Source organism: Pyrus communis, chromosome 6 (genome assembly GCF_963583255.1).
Source record: "Pyrus communis chromosome 6, drPyrComm1.1, whole genome shotgun sequence".
Classification (NCBI taxonomy): Eukaryota; Viridiplantae; Streptophyta; class Magnoliopsida; order Rosales; family Rosaceae; genus Pyrus; species Pyrus communis.
Window position 1 is genome coordinate 14,058,967 of NC_084808.1, and position 17,268 is coordinate 14,076,234.

At 35.8% G+C, this 17,268-nt stretch overlaps 1 protein-coding gene across 1 annotated transcript; it reads right to left on the reverse strand.

Annotated features, from left to right (window-relative positions):
• Positions 1–241: 241 nt before the first annotated feature.
• On the reverse strand, positions 242–13,934 carry LOC137736635 (myosin-6-like). The gene is made up of 37 exons (XM_068475872.1): positions 13,857–13,934; positions 13,437–13,582; positions 13,196–13,352; positions 12,970–13,028; positions 12,608–12,767; positions 12,065–12,214; positions 11,856–11,992; positions 11,600–11,746; positions 11,397–11,498; positions 10,858–10,915; positions 10,659–10,760; positions 10,500–10,537; positions 10,239–10,365; positions 9,950–10,120; positions 9,716–9,847; positions 9,512–9,621; positions 8,560–8,620; positions 8,068–8,245; positions 7,766–7,971; positions 7,273–7,392; positions 6,302–6,400; positions 5,272–5,526; positions 4,981–5,120; positions 4,729–4,843; positions 4,614–4,634; positions 4,452–4,526; positions 4,141–4,311; positions 3,521–3,655; positions 3,232–3,414; positions 2,615–2,746; positions 2,465–2,535; positions 2,271–2,370; positions 2,061–2,117; positions 1,313–1,369; positions 1,078–1,158; positions 908–990; positions 242–822 (listed from the first exon to the last, which is right to left on the reverse strand). The coding sequence occupies exons 1-37, from the start codon at positions 13,932–13,934 to the stop codon at positions 708–710; spliced, it is 4,329 nt and encodes a 1,442-aa protein (XP_068331973.1). The 3' UTR covers positions 242–707.
• Positions 13,935–17,268: the final 3,334 nt, after the last annotated feature.

The following is a 17,268-nucleotide window of genomic DNA, read 5'->3' on the forward strand; positions in this document are numbered from 1 at the left end:
TGAAAAATGAGTTTACAATTCAAAACTTGTAGATTCCGTATGAGTTCCGTTCTCTAAAACACTTGATTTCAAATCTAAGGATTCATGGTATCAATCATTGGAATTGATATCAAGCATTCATATTAAAAACACTAAAAGCGCATTCATGTAGTCTTCACCCTTGATGCAAACTTTAAAGACGAGTGACCATATTCCTTGGTCTCCATAGGACGAAGAGAACATCACTGATCTGTACATACATCAAATCCACAGTAACAGTTCAATCAAACAGATGTGTCTGCAACAGGCTTTGTTCAAAGCAATCAGGCAAATCCACTATATTTACCTTGTACCGTAATACATTCTACCACTTTTTACAAATGAAGATTCGGGGCAGGAGCAGTACTTTTGAGATCACTCCCACCAAACTGTTCTTCCCTGCTACCATCCCTATAAAGAATGCTCCCTCGATGTCCCGTTACAAAATGAAAGCGAACTCTGAAACCTATCCTGCCCCTTTACCTATCCCAACCAGCCTAGTATAAGTTTACAATTCTAACTGGAAATAAGAACACCACACCCAGGACAATGGAAGTTACAATGAAGAAAAGCACCTGAAGTGGCGAAAAATTTGGGGCGGATTTACAGGAGTTGAAAGAATTGAAGCTTCGGTTAAATCCTTGTCAAAAACGTGTACCACAAAGAGGAAGATTGTGGAAGTGACTGCCTTACTCCTGTAAAAATTGGAAGTCTGGATTGTCCGAAAGTTCTGCGGGAGGTTTTACATCTGAATAGCTCTCGTCTTGCATGGAACTCGATATATCTTCAATTGAAAAAGGAATGCTGCATTCACAAAGCATGGTTAGTAGAAGTTTCCAACATCAGCATTCATAAACGGAAATAAAACAAAGAAAAGAGACTTCCTAACCTGGAATTGTCATCCAGCAAGAAGGAGCTGCTATCATCACTGCTGGAGTCATCTGTCATTAGAAAGTTCATGCTAGAAATGACCTGCAAAAGGAAAGCAGTTTCACTATGTCAGACTATTATGATTAAGCTTTGCAGTTTCCAATCAAATTTTCAGTTTTCTCAACTCACATCAGGGGAAACACTTTGCGTGTTGTAATCATCATCCAAAAATAGTGTGCATACTCTATGAAGTTGTTGAACACTCAAGACCTGAAGAGAGAAGCATAAATGAGCTAGAGACAGTGCAAACAAGAAAATCAAATTTATTTGTAAATGAACCGAAGTCTATTAACAAGAATCCGCAGCTTCAGCCAGATGCGGACAAAAAATTCATTTCATCTTCCAGTTTCACAGAGAGACTTACAGGGCATAGGTCATTTGTTAGTTCATCATAGGAGATTCTGGACTTTTGGTGTAGAACCTGCAGAGATCAAATAAGTCTTCAGTTCAGAACTAGCTAACAACCAAATGAAAATAGATTAGCAGATGAATTTCCAATTTGAATTCAGTACCGTGCCCATTAATTTAATTAATAACCATCTTTGTACAGGAAAACGTAATCATGAAATAAGGTGACTACATTTCTCCACATTTCAATTTCAAAAATATAGAGAAAATTCGACAAAAGCAATCCTTCATTCCTTAAATAAATGAGTGTCAGAAATGTTGCTACTTGCACAATGAAAAATCAAAGTTTGGATACTTTGGAATAATTCAAATGCGAACAACCTACAAGTTGACAAGCAATGCAAAACACTTCATACAAATCTGTGATGGGAGATAAGCAAGAAAGGGAAATCCATGCCAATTTTAACTCTCTAGAGTTAACACAATTGCTCCATCTGTTGTATTTGAGTATAACGATGTTAACAGTTACAAAATTCATAACATTGTCACATTTCTTCCTTATCTGGTCTTATATTCCTCTTGATGAATAAGAAATATTTTTATTTTCATAATCCTTATATTTTTAATAACAAAGCATAAAGATATAAAGAATAAATGGTTATTAATATTTCCAGTCTTTGTATAAATATTAAATACCAGTTGGTGTGAATTGTACAATAACTACCAACAAGAACCATCAGAAGCAACACAACCGAGAAACGTACCAAGAATCCTACAGCCTGCCTAACATATTTGAGTTCATCCCATGATGAGGCAGCATACTGCAATGAGATGAAACGTCAACCAGAAATGATCAAAAGAAAGAATGACAGAACAACCAAAACTATTTTCAAGATGGAAGGCAGGGAGGATTGTAGGGACTTAAAAAAAAATTGAAAATTAACCTTTCACTGCTGGTAAGTTTAAAACAGTACCTCTTCTTTTGCTAGGCTACACCATAGCTCCAATTCAGCTAGCCCATTCTTCACATATTGGCCATTGCTGAAGGTGCAGCACTCTCGACGAAGAAGAAGGCTGCAGCAGAATCAAGCAATAAATCAGCCACAAGTTAACCCGGTCATATTTAATTTTTGTAATATTTATTGACAAATATAAGAGAGTAACTTACCTATTAAAAATCTGTACATTGATGTATGAGAACATTTGAGTAAATATCTTCTGAACAATAATTGGAGGCACCTGAAAGAAGGTCATTCATTGGATTAAAATGTCGCAAGGGGATACTAACCACCTTAAAAGTGTCACGAATATTGCTTACACAATTTTCTTTAAATGTAGTGAGAAACCCATTAAGATTTGCGATGATGCTATTCCAAGGATTAGCCCGAGGACTGTTCCCAGTTGATCCTTCAGGTGATTTTGAAACACCACCTTTTGCCGTTTTGGGTGCCTGAATCATCAAGGAAACACGTGACCCGACTTAATTAAATGATACCATAAAATATAATAAACTGAAATGTTTCATGTAAGAGATCTCTAGCATATTTAACCACAATGATTCATCAATCAAAGCTAATTCTTGGCAACCAAATTTTTGACACATCAAACACATTACCTAACTTGCATTCTCACCAACAAAATGAATCACAAACCTAACCAAACCAGTATAGAAGGCATCCGTGTTAACATAGCATATGGTAAAAATTTCCTGCCCTTGGCAAAAATTTATGAAAATGACCAGAGGTAATCTTCACACTAGCATTTAAATCACATGCCTACTTCTAGAAGGTATGAACCCAGGAGTATAGCAAAAGTTAACAGGAGAAATTAAAGCTGAAAGCAATTACTTTTCCATCCTAGGACTTAAAAGAATGTAAGAACTAAGCTAAAAACTCATGCCAAGTTCCAATGGTGTAATGCCAAACTTCATTGTACCTGGATGCAAGAAGAAAGATGAAGTGACAATTCCTTCTTCAAATTGTCTCGGACGATTCCATATATCTTTTCTACATATGCTGTAAGTTGCTGCTTAAAGAGCAAAGCTGGATACTTGGCCTCAACCTGACGTACTAAATCAGAAGCACCAACTGAAAGATTGGCAGAAGAAGATCGGAAGCCCTACAAAGCAAGAACATCATATGACAACAGGCACAAGAAGAAAGAAATCAGATACCCAGAAAAAAAAAAAATCAAAATGATACATGAATAAAATAGATTTCATTACTTGGGTCATCCTTCCAAATAAAGATGTAGGGGTAGGAGGCTTTCGTGGAGCAGTTCTTAAACTCCGCTGGAGCAAGAACAACAATGTAGATGTATTGGAAAGCCAATAAGCCATATGATCATTGTTATCCTGGTCCTGTAAAGAAACATGTCATCAAACTCAAGTTCTGAAAACAGTGCAGCATAAAGTCCCAAATTGCTTTGGACCCCTGCATTTCTTAAAAAACCAAATCTTGTTTTCTCTTGATAGCTTCAAAAGCTTTTATTTTATTGATTTGGTTAACCACTATAAATATGTGGTTATCCACTTAAATAAATAGTGGTCCTTCATGAATATGTGGACACATCTTTAGAGAGTTTCCTGTGTGCTATACAAAATTCAACAGTTCGTATTCAGATTCAAGTAATTGATAGTAACCCAAAGAAATCACTGAGGGAAAGCACCCCCCCATTAAATTAGAATTCATGATCAAATACACTCATCAGTTAGCATAGAAGTCTTGTCAAAAAAGTTCAATGCAACAGAGTTGTGAAGGGGTCTAACCCCCTCCTATCTGCTTTGATGACTGGTTCAGTTCTAATACATTAGTAAGACAAAATTTATAATGGATATTAATTTACCTCAATTGCAGAACCAATTATCTGAATAAGTCGGTCAAATACACTAGTTTTTTCCGCTTCAAATAATCTCCAGTGCAGAAGACATTTGTATGTTGTTATTGCTGCAACTGGCTTTCCTTCACTGAATCCAAGATTACCTGTAACTAATTTCATAAGAGTATCTACACCCTCCTGCACCACATAGATGAATAATACAGAAGCAGAATAAGCTTCAAGAGAAAAAGTAAAGAAAAAATAAAATAGATAAGAGTAAAACCAAATAAAAGAAAATCTAAAAATTGGAAAGAATGACTTGCTTCTCAAATACATACATGTTGCCTTTCAATTTGGGATCTCCTGAAAGACTCTGAGCCAAATTTCTTGGACGGTGTAGTTCTCAGTGGTTCCTACATTAAATCAAACCTTAGGATCGTACAAAGAACAACAAATAAACAGCTATGGTAAACAAGACTTGATTTAAATTATTCACTTACATGATGACCATTCCCCAAAGGCTGCAATTATAGGGGGAGAAACAAAAATCAATAAAATGTTCTTAGCAGGACCAATGCAAAAAAAAAAAAAAAAACATTCTTGTGGGAAGCCTACCTGAGCTGGTGCTCCAGCCAAATGCTCTGACATTTTCATAGAAGCTGACATCTTTAATGCTTGCTGACGCAAAATATGGTCCTCGGTTTCTATGTCAGAAAGTTTTTCTTCTAGCCTGAGGAATGATACAGGCAACAAACTATATTAGAATAACAAAGCACAATTAAGCATAAAAATTAACTATTCAATTAATTGACTGAGTAACAATCAGTGATGCATCCTAATCCAATGTGACAGAAGTCGAGAAAGAACCTCTGCATGGCAGTCTTCAAATCAATTATCTTCGATTCTGCCTCCGTAGCCTGCTTGAGCCGCTGTTCACTAAGCCTGCTTGTTTCTTCAAACTTTTTCTCTGTTTCATCAATCTTCTTTTCCAGTGAATCTACCAGAGCCTGAAAGATCAGAGCTAAAAATCATTAAGAAAAAAGAAACAAGGCAAAAAAACCTCAGACAATTGTGTACTTGAAAGCAATCACAAACTAATCACTTTATATACCTGAAATACCAAAACTAAAAAGCATATGAGAGTTTCAGTGCCTTTACCTTAAGCTGCTCATTTTCGGCAGTAAGCTTATTGACTATTTCCTGATCCACAACTGAAATCTCCTGTACAACTGGCAGTTGTTCAGCTACTTTTGCTGCAGCCTCAGCCGCTTTTGCTGCCTCCTCTGATGCTTTTGCTGCAGCCTCACGTTCCTTCATAAGCAGGGATTTAGTTTCTTGAAATTCGAGTTGCATCTCTTTAAAAGCAGACTGCAACTTCGCATTTTCCTTTGTTTTGGCCTCTTCCATGTCAGCCTGCATTTAAAGAATCCCTCTCTTGTTATGCATATACCATATTTTTTTCAGACTTGATATATAGAAGTCAAAATAGATTTATTGCTCTTGTGCTTCTTGTCAAACTAAGATCCTTAATCAAGAAGGATCCAAATGGATGTATAAATAACAATTCAAACCAAAGGTACATGGTGAACCAATGATATAGGACAGTACACAAGATGGTGAACCTATGATCTTTGGTGGCCTTTGATGGTAGAAATGCGAACAAATATAAGAGGTTTACAGAATAGGAAGATAAAAAACTTAATCTGAGAGACAATAAAATAGAGGAGAAGATAGTATAAAAATAGATTTGTTATTGATAGACTCTTGCAGTATGATTATTATTTGAACCAAATAAGCTTTATTGTTAGACTTGGAAAGATGGTTTAGTACTAATCCTTTCAAAGAGTACTTTTTTTTCTAACTATAAAGTTGTTACTGCATCAACCAAATTTCATAGAGAACTCCGAGCAGAAAACATAAAAACACAATTCTTCTTCAGCCTACATACAGAATGCTTTTGCAGGCTTACAACCTTTGATCAAACATTTCAAAGGAACGTACATGAGGAAAACTTTATCAAGTGGAAAAGATTGGAGTATTCACCAGGAAATCATATCACCATAGTTTTTTTGGTAGGTAACTTTAGCTGATTGGCATATCCTTCAAATATTGATTACATGATTGCAGTCGACGTAGCTATGTAGGATACTATGCATTAACATATTACAGAGAAGATAGGGATCATTACCCTCATTCGCTTCTCCAGTTGCAGGCGCCAGGTTAGCTCTTCAACTTCCTTTTCCAACTTATTTTTGGCTTCTTGGAGAGCACCAGTTTCCTTAGCAGCCTGCAGAAAAAGACAAGTTAATTAAAAAATATAATGCTCATTTTGCATATACACTCTGTTTGAAACCACTGTACATTGGTTTGTAACAAAATTTCAAATATGATACCAGACAAAGACAGATCGGGCTGGTTTAATGGAGCAGACTTGACCATGATTTTCATTTATTGATACTATTTTTTAGTATGAGTCTTCTAGATGGTGGAACCCATCACTTACACAAGATAAAGGAAGTCCATAAAACCAGATCAGACATGTTTAGCTTTTTTTCTTCTTGTTAAAGAAATCGCCAGTTTTTTAGCCTTTTCAATTGAGTTCTAGTACTTTGTTATTTCAAACACAAAATATAAATGTATATATAACAAAGTTGTGGACTCAAACCACCAAATGAACTGAAATTTGAATTCCATTGTGTTCCGAACAAGGCCAAAGAAGCATAGAAACTGAGTCAAGATCTTGAGGTGTTTTAGGTTGAGAATTGAACAGTAGAAAAATAGAACTTGGCAAAAGAAAACATACACAAGTGCTAGAGAGAACATTATTGACAGCGGAGCATGATCATTGATCAAACTACAGTTACCTGCTCTTGTAGCAAGCTAGCTAAATTACTAAACTAAATAAAATTTTCACCCTTCAATGAAAACCAACAAATTTAACCAGATTGCGGAAGTGGATCATAGGCAAGACAAAAGCTTGTTAAAGACAAATAACATAGAAATTTATAAAGCACAAGACACCATGAGAAAATACCGCCAGATTGCAACATATGGAAACGAAATTAACAAGCAGACCCACAAAGGTAAGACAAGGCATCAAAAGAGTAAGCGAAGAAAATCAAACACTGAAAAATTCAGAAGAAAGAAAGAAGGTATCACCATCTTTAGCTTCCGCAACTCTCTACGAGCAACTACTCGTCTCCAACCACATTGTATGGAAATAGCTGCTTTCTTCATCCTCAAATAACGAGCATGTGCTAAGTGTTTCCGGCAATGACTCTGTAATAATATTCTGAATCAATGGGTAAAACAATAAAAGCATAAAAGAGATTACAAAATAAAACCAACAGAGAACTACAACAACCGGCCATAACTAAAGAAAACCTAAAATATAAATTTCCGGATCAGGATCTTGTACATTTGGTTTTCTCTTTTGATAGCCTCTCTCTCAATAGAGATTTCTCTTCTCTATCACATGAATTTGGGAAACAAAACAAATCAATAAAATTTATTCGTTTTGATAAGCTTTTTTATAACACATTTCCTTATATTGTACAAGAAAAAGATAAAGAAATTGTATTCAGATATTCAGCAAATGAAGAAACCCCGAAAATATCAGAAATCATTGCTATATTAGAAAAGTAATCTTCACCTGTATCACTGTTGCAGCCCTTGTTTTCTTCCTGGAACTAAGCTCCTTACGAGCAGCCAACCCTCGCATACCAATTTGAATACAAACAGCTGAAGAGCACAAGTTTTTATAACCATTCCTAGAAAGATAAGAGCGACCATATTTCTGAATAATCACAGAAGCAGCTTCCCTTCTCATGTTTTCATATCGGTGGCGTGCAACTTGTCCTGCAATCAGTCAAAGAAAACAAAAGTTTTAGTAACAGATCTTGGGCTATAAGGCAACAAATCTCCTAGAAGCACAAGGTGAAAATTCTTGCTTACCTCTACATAAGCCTTGGATTTGGATGGCAGACAACCGCAACAAGACAAATTTTTTGCGACATAGGTAGGAGCGAACTTTTCTCTGGATAACGCTAGCCGATCTTCCCAATAACTCACTTCTATATGCATCTAGTTCTGCCATCTGACCAGCCCTGAGGAACACTTTTGTTTTCCCAACCTGCAACAGGAACATATCAGAAATATTGGCTTTGTTAACCCTACAAAAGATTATAGGTCAGGATCATGTAATGATCGGTGATACAAAGCAGCTTGACTCCTGAAAAAGTAGATTTTCCAATTGTAGTGCAGTAGCTCAGTCTTACGTGACAAGAAAAACTGCCATCCATTTTAAGCAAATGTATGCAGATAAACAACTTCTGGAGTGGAAATATAATGAGTTCCACTTAATCATTTAACCATTTAAAAAAATATGATAACATCTAACTTTAGCTCCAGATAACAGTGTGAAAGAAACAGAACTGTTTGAAATACCTGATATCCCTTGAGGTTGACCTTTTGTAAGAGCTTCTTGCATGCAGTGACCTCATCAACGCTGAAAATAATGAATTAAGAAAGTTAACAGAAGTTTAACATAAAAACAAGAAGAAGGAATCCTGACACTAAAAAAAACAACGATGAAAACTAGCCTACAAAACAATAGAATTGTCTCCATAAAACAGGACCTTAAGTCCAAAGATATTAGAGTATCACAGATCAGTTGTTTTCGAACTAGTGAGAGCTTCTAGACAAGATAAATGTTGAAATTCCAAATATATTGAAGCCCAAAGTGATGATTCAAAACTAACTTTACCCTGCAACTCCTCCATACCAATATAGTTTTCAAAAAACTTGTTTTCCCGCAACCATAAAACTGTTATAGTTTGTGCTGCATATGTAGTCCATTACTCTTGTACAACATCAAAACACACCCATAAAAATGAAAAACAGACAACAACATAGATACATAGTTGTAGCAGTGTTGCATAAATCTTTGTAGTAAATATAGAGAACATTAATCATGTTTAGTTCATTGTGCGGTCAATGCAATCAACTGTTGCAGGACACCCACGAAGTTCTACATGGGTAGTGCACATACAGTACATTCATTTCATTGTGTTAACTACAACATGGAGTCAATGGGATCAATTGGCGGAGACATCAATGATGTTCCAGAAAGATAAATAGATAGATCGATAGTCCATTAATGCAGGTTGGGAATTGTGGGATAAGTTCTGGTCACCAATAGACAGCAACATGCATCAAAGCATTACAGAAAAGCCCAGAGTCTAGATTACCTTACAGATGCATGAAAGCAAAGAATATACATATACATATATATAGCCCACTTACAAATGCATGAAATCAAGAATACACACACACACACACACATATATACATAGAGAGAGAGAGATTAATTGATGTTCAGAGAATTTGGTGAAACTACCTTCCATTTAGAACCTCAGGTGCCAGAATTTTAAAACGACTTGTAAATTCTCCAAAGGTCTTTCTAGTTGGATATCCAGCACAACTAATCCGAATTGCCTCCATTACTCCCTGGGATTAGATACATAACAATTCAGGTTGCATTATTGTGCAAGGCGTAACTGGTAAGATTTTTTTTCTTTTTGGGACTACACAATATGCTTACCCCACAGCAAAGCTGCTGTAAAACAGCGGTATTTTCAAATATGGCAGGTTTGAGTTGATTATTTGGCTTTACACAGCGTATGTAGTGAGGCTCAATGGCACTTAGCGTTTCAAGCAATGATTGCAGTTGTTGCTGTTCAAGAAGACAATAAAGAATAAAAACAAAATGAACATAAACAAAATTTAATTGATCACTGAGCATAAGCTTAATTAGAAATTTGGAACAGAAAGGGACCTTGAATCGAGAACCTATTGATGAGAACTTTGATTGTTTGGCAGATTCTTCGGGTAAAGGAGGGAACAAGCCTGAAACAAAAGGGCATTTGGAGGCACTAAGGAGTGCTTGATGCTCTGCAACAACATAATCTTTGTTCTTATCCAGGAAGAACTCTGTTTGATAAGTAACCTGAAAACCAAATTTTCCAACGACATAAATATCAAGCAAGTTGATAACTTCTCCATGGTAGGATTTGATTAGTCTGATGCAGTTTGTACAAGAGGTTAGGGTTGAATTCAAAACTTACATCACCGGCATAATGGCAAATGGTAAAGTCGGTAGGCGACAATTTTGGCTTGTTAAAACGTTTATGGTCTTTAAAAGTTTGATAAAGCTTCTGTGAAAATGTTTCGTGGGTTGATCTCGGGAACATACTACAAAGAATAACATAAGCTTGTCACCAAATCACAAGAAATAGATCAAAATACTTCCTAGTAAATAGTCAACAAGTTGGTATCTAAGGAGGACGGAGGGGGTATCGTATTAATTTTTATATTCCAGTGCATACCAAGCCTCATCCAGAAGAGCAATGATGCCACCGGGCTTCTGAAATAATAAAAGCATATATCAGAAATAAAAAAAACACGATATTGCAAGCAAATAAAATAATATGTTTAATTCAAAGAAATGAGCAGACCTTAATTAAAATTATTGAAAACTGGCATACCTTTTCAATGAGATCAAGAACATCCTGATTATCGATGAACTCTATGTAACTCCAATCAATTTCTTCTTTAGTATATTCTTCTTGCTCCATCTTGAACACATGCTGTCAAGCAGAATGTTGACACTTAATTGAGTAAATGAGAGTAGTCTGGAGGATCCAAGAATACCAAAGAATACTTATTATGTATCCATTCCCACACCTGGTTGAAATGCTGCTGCAATTTTTCATTTGTCAAATTGATACAAAATTGCTCGAAGCTGCACATCAGTTAACGGTTTTGAAATTAAACACGAGAAGTGAACTCAAGAATATAAAAAAAGCAACCAGGCCAACCTAAGAAGTGATAAAGAACAGAGCCGTCACAGAAATGTGCAGGCAGTTAATTTTTGCATGAGTAGATAACGCATAGAAGAAAAGGCTGTGATATCAGTTTAAAGCTTTCTGAACCAGATGTGATAGCACGAATAAAACACTTGGAACATTATTAGAAGCAAAGGCTGTAATATCAGTTGAAAGTTTTCTGAACCAGATGTGACTGCACAAATAAAACACTTCAAACATTGTTCAGGATTTTGGCGTAAAGGAAAAAAAATCTCTGGATTTAAATGGCATCATACAGCCACAAAGGGAGAACTTTCTCGATCAAGATCCCAATCCAAAAAACAGAAGGAATCGATGCAGTCCTCTGCAATAATTTAACCTTTTAAACGATGAAATAAAAGCATACCAGTTAAGCACCTGTTTGTCTTGAAACTCTCGAATCCATAAATATCCAGAACTCCAATCAAATATTTTGAATCAGGATCCTGACCAATAGTGTTGTTTATCTTGTTCACAAGCCTGGGGCAATTAGTTCACCACATTAGGAAAACATTAAGAACTAGATTATATCAATGCAGAAAATTTTTTGCTGAACAATGAACTAACTAGTATATTCCTACCAATCAAATAATCTTGAATAAACAATTTTGGCCAATGCATCTCTACTGATGGCTGCAGAATCTGGATCTAAGCTTTTCTTTATGGTCTCATCACGGGTTACCATCACACGTTTGCACAGAGAATCTTCAAGAGATTGCTCATCACACCTAACATAGATTGTAGACAAAAGCTCAGCCATTTACTTAAGAAAACATCAAAAACCACATGTGGATATTTACCAAAAAAAAAAAAACATATAAAGTAATGGACACGAACATGAAAAGTTCAGCAGCAGTTTTGAGATGGAACCGAGAGTTATCATCCTTGGGTTCAGAAGAATCAGATTCATTCCCCTTTGCAAAGTTAACATTGCCTAAATGAAGTATTGCAGCTACAACTCGAAATATTCCATCCTAAAAAAAGCAGAACAAAAGTCAAGATATTTGATAGAATATTTAATGTTCATAAGCAATCCAGTGACATACCTGCTCCTCAGAACTGATCCCAACCACATCCATAGCTTTCCTAGTTGTGAGATACTCCTCTGAATCGTCCACCCCATCCAGCTCATAGCAGTTGGACTGATTTAAATAATGAAATGTTCTTGGATTTCCCAATTTGTACTTCTCAAAATCCTGAATGTGGGCACAAAAAAACATGCAAATGTTAAATTTATATGAAGAACTAGTCATGTCATTTTGATAATGAACTGTTCTTAGGTTTAATTATTTCGAACTAAACTCCCACTCTAAATGACTCGGAGTGACACTACCAGCAACAAAAAGTTCACATGAATGCACCAAACAGCTAGTAACAAACTAGAAATCCATATCAATTTTGGAATAGTGAGCACTGAGCAGTAGGATAACTTAGTTAATACAATTAGGATCTATATTATCCAGTGATTTTCTGGTTTTTTCTAATTCTAAGTATTTACTTTTTAGCCAAAGAACAATTAATCATGGCTTTCTATTATAGAACCAGACCATATGAAGAATACATTGTATGTGTATAGGAGATCATTTCACCTCTGGAGGTGCAGAACAGAGCATATAAAAGCAATGGTAATTTCTCTCTGGATCAGATACTTGACAAACTCTGGATCGCTCCAATAAATAAGTTCTAATGGCAGCTCCTGAGATTCTCCCTGTTTGATCAAACTGAATCTCCACGAACTTACCAAAACGACTGCAGTTATGTTAAGCTCAATCAGAGTGGGAAATTAACCCAATTGACTAGAAGATACAACAGAAAGATATACAAACTGCTCTCAATAATAACCTTCCACTGTAAGATTAGATATCCCATCAGATTAGACATCCCATCAGACTTATAAAAAAATAATTTTTAATAGTAATCCTGGTAGAAGAAAAAGGAAACAGGTTCCCACCTGGAATTATTGTTTCGGACAGTCTTTGCATTACCAAATGCTTCAAGAACAGGGTTAGACTGCCAATAATAATAACATAAAAAATAAGTGAAGAAATGGATTTTTTTACTAGCGCAAGTCACTTCCCAAAGAAAAGTCATGAATAATAGACATCTCAGATGACAACAAAAATAGAACTGTAATGCTAGTTCCAACTGGATGCGTAAGAACATCATAAACTTGTTACCTCCAAGACTTGCTGTTCCACAGACCGCCCCTCCGATACAGCTCTTCCACCCATATAGGCAAGATAACGCATAAGCATCTTTGTACTCTCTGTTTTCCCGGCTCCACTTTCCCCACTGACCAAAATTGCCTGGCTTATTCCCTCGTTAATCATCTGTCTGCATTAAAAAATAAATAAAAATTTATTGAAGTTGCACCACACAGTCAAAAGGTGAAGCAAATGGCAAAGTTCAACAAAGTACCTATAGGCAGCATCAGCAATAGCAAAAGGGTGTGGGCTCAGCTCACCTAAAGCCACACCTTTATACTGTTCCATCATATGATTATCATATAAATGAGGTAGTCTCCGGAAGGGGTTCACAGCTATCAATATACTTCCTGTATAAGTCTGGAAACACAACTACGGAGTTTAGCTCTGTCTGCAATCAAAGTTATACCTTTGAAAATGAAATTGTCAATCACAGTATTGACTGTGCACCAAAAGTTAATAGATTATCCATGTTTAAAAACCATAGCTGAGAAGTGAAGAGAATGCAATTTTGGCAAATAAATGGCATAGATGACCTTAAGGAATTCACATATATTTGAGGTCAAAAGGATTTAAACTAAAACAAATCTACCAATCGGTCAACAAAGTGGGGGTATGTCTGGGTAGTACTCACATATATTTCGTTTACACAGTATCGACTTTTTAAATTCTGCAAAACCCCTGGTTCATGCAGATAAGCCAACTTAGTCATATCATCTACACCACATTGAGGAAATTCAGGATCCTGTGGGTAGACGCTGGATGCTTTGGCTGTAACCTACAACAAAAGGGGAAAAAATAGTCGATGAGATGATCATGATATTCAACAATACACAAGGATAATCAGTCACTAGTTTTCATGCATATATATATATATGCAATAAATATGATGGCTCTGTCTGTGTCAAAGGAAACGTAAACTGAGGAACAGGAAATACATGCAATCAAATGAAAATTGTGTCATTATGCAATCAACAAAGAACATTATTTGATTTGAAGTGGATATATTATGACCCTAAAACATTCTACCAATCTAGTAAGTGCTTTTAACATTATTCGGTATCATTTTTCCTACAAACATGATAGGTCTTTTAAGTCCTCTATGTGATACTTCTTCATTTACATTTTTTTGGTGCTAAACAATGTCATACTGAAGTTCAACATTAAGTTATATATTAGCTATTATACAGCTAACAAAAGCAGAAGCAAGGCTCAAGAGGATTTGGAAAACAAAAGCAGCACTGACCGTCTTCCCTGATGTACAGTTTATTTCAATCTCTTCATCATTGACTCCTACAACTTCGCCATCAATCCAGGCTTCCTCAGAATCCTCGACCCAAACATGAGATCCTACTGCCAAATTGACATTGGCAGCCTGTGTGGACAATGAAATAATTAGCACGTCCATAAGAAAGAGCAAGCCAGATCTTTAATTTTAAAATCACCAAGAAATCGATACACATCAGACATGAAAATCAAGGATTAGACAGTTGTGATACAATTATAATTCTGAACTCAAAATAAGATTCTACAACAAAACTGTGACGTGTTCCTCGTTTAGCATACATTGCATTTGAGATACTTAAGAATCGCATTCTAATTGAAGGAAGCATCACACGCCTTATCCAGGAAATCTAAATGCTGGATGCACTTCTGGTGTAGCATTGATAGCATCCATGCATATGGATAAAAGGTGGATTTACAGTTTTAGAAGATCTTTTAGAATCATAATCTTTTCAATTGTCAAGGTAAGAATGAGTGAACCACTAAACATGTTGTAAAAAGAGACTCAATATTTTATTTTTCTTATTGATAAATATTCCATCCAAATGAATCAATAAGGCACTGCCTTAGGACACATGAAGCATGCTAGGGAGTAGCATTAGTGTTTCAAGCCAGACATCCATTTACTTCATGACTGAGATTTTTGATCGCTTGCATTAACCTTTGCTTCATGGCTGGTAGGTTAATGCAATCCGAACTCCTGCAATGGCAACAATGCAGCTCTCTTTTACGCCAATTATGTCGAGAAAAGCTAGTAGCGTTATCATGGCGAAAAGCCATTCCTTCGGTAAAATATTTCTAGCCCGACTATCTCCTCTCCTAGTTTACACTAAACTACTCAGAAAAACAGCTAATTTCAAACAGTTCCTACCCCATGTTAGCTCACTGAAGCAACAAACTATAATCAAACATTTCCGAAATTTTAACAAACATTTCCGAAATTTTAACTGCCATAAACTATAATCAAACAGTTCCTACCCCATGTTAGCTCACTGAAGCAACAAAATAACGCCAGTTTCAGCTTAACTGAGCGAGAATCAAGTCGCATTCAGAAAACATCAATGCATTGACCTAGGATTAAGAAATTAAATTGCAAAAGCAGCAAATTGTTCAAAATTTAAATTATTATAGAGAGAAAATTCAAAAACTTGGTGACCAAGAAAATGAGAGAAAGATACCATTGCGGACAAAAAATCTGATTAGATTCAGATCCGAGGCCGAGCTCCCAAAACCCTAGAATCCCTCAACAACGGCCACGACCCAATGCCGAAAAAACCATGGATTCTTCTCTTCAGAGGGAACCGTACGAAGAAAATCCACCAATGTGTGCCCAAATTATCGGTTTTTCAAATTTCGGAGCTGCAGCAGCACGCATGTAAGAGGACGACAATGTCGCTCCGACTGTACGGAAATCACGGTGATAAAACTGTATCTGGTGTATGAGGAGGAAATGGAAGAAGGTCTCTCACATGGGAAATGTTGTTGCAGAGGGGTAGCAATGGCGGACCTTTTATCCTCCCCGAACGAGAAAGCAGAAGATCCTCTGCAACTATTTTCCCTCTGATTTTCTCTCTCGCTCGCGCTTCCCTTCTGCACTCTCTCTTCCTCGCCGTTGGCCCTCTCTCCCTCTCTCTCCTCGCTTTCTCTCTCTATCTCGCTCGCTCTCGGCCTCTGTTTCGCTTCTGTCTGCCAAAAGCCTAACAACATGAACGCGTAACTCAACATTATGTATGAAGTTACCATATTAACCTTGGATTGGTCATTTAATTCCGATTAGTGCCCCTTTCCCCAACCTTGTGGAACTACTGATTATGTATGAAGTATTTATGACCATAAGGAAGTATTTATGACCATAAGGCATTGTACTTTAATTATAAATAGTTAGAAATTTTATTTTGTATCCAAATGGGTTCAAGCATGCTTTCTCTAGAGAAAAAATAAATAAATATAGCGTGCATTTAATAAGAATGTGTAAGTTCAAGTGAGTTCTAACAAGACGGCTTCTCATCTACATTTCATTTTAGACGTCATTTTTCTTATTTTTTGCTTTCCGAAAATATACTCTCACTAAAGTATGTGTATTTTACGTTTTGTTATATGATAGGGATGAAATTGGTGAAAAAATTGAGATCTAATTGCTATATTTATGACATACTTAATTTCGAACAAAATTAGGGTTAGGCATGGACGGGTTCGAGAGTTTGCCTATATTGTCCAAATTACAAATTTGATAAAATTAGTTATAAATGGTCCTGATCCAAGTTTTGAACAATGATACATTTACACTAAAAATATAGGGAATAAATCGGTTGCGAACTCGTTATTTTCAATATTTAAAATATCTGTATCGGTGAAAATATTGATCTGCAAATTTGTGAAAATATTTATGAACATATAGAAATCAATATTGGTTGCCTGCGATGGAAATTATGGAAAATTGCTCAAAAATGTGAAAATTTAAAATGATGCTTTAGGGAATGTCATATGTATGAATTAAGAATTAATGATTAAATACTATGTAAAAATAAGTATGTGATATGTGAGAAGAAAAAAATCTTTGTAATGACAACTAATACAATTAAGCATCTCATTAGAATGAATAAATTATACATAACATAATTGAAACTTTCATCATGAAAACAACACAAGTCTCATTGAATTAAACTAATACCATAAAGAAAAAAAGCTAAACCATAAAGAATGCATAACACTGATAGTAAATCTTCATCTTTCATTTTGATTAGACCTTCCTGCCTAGTACT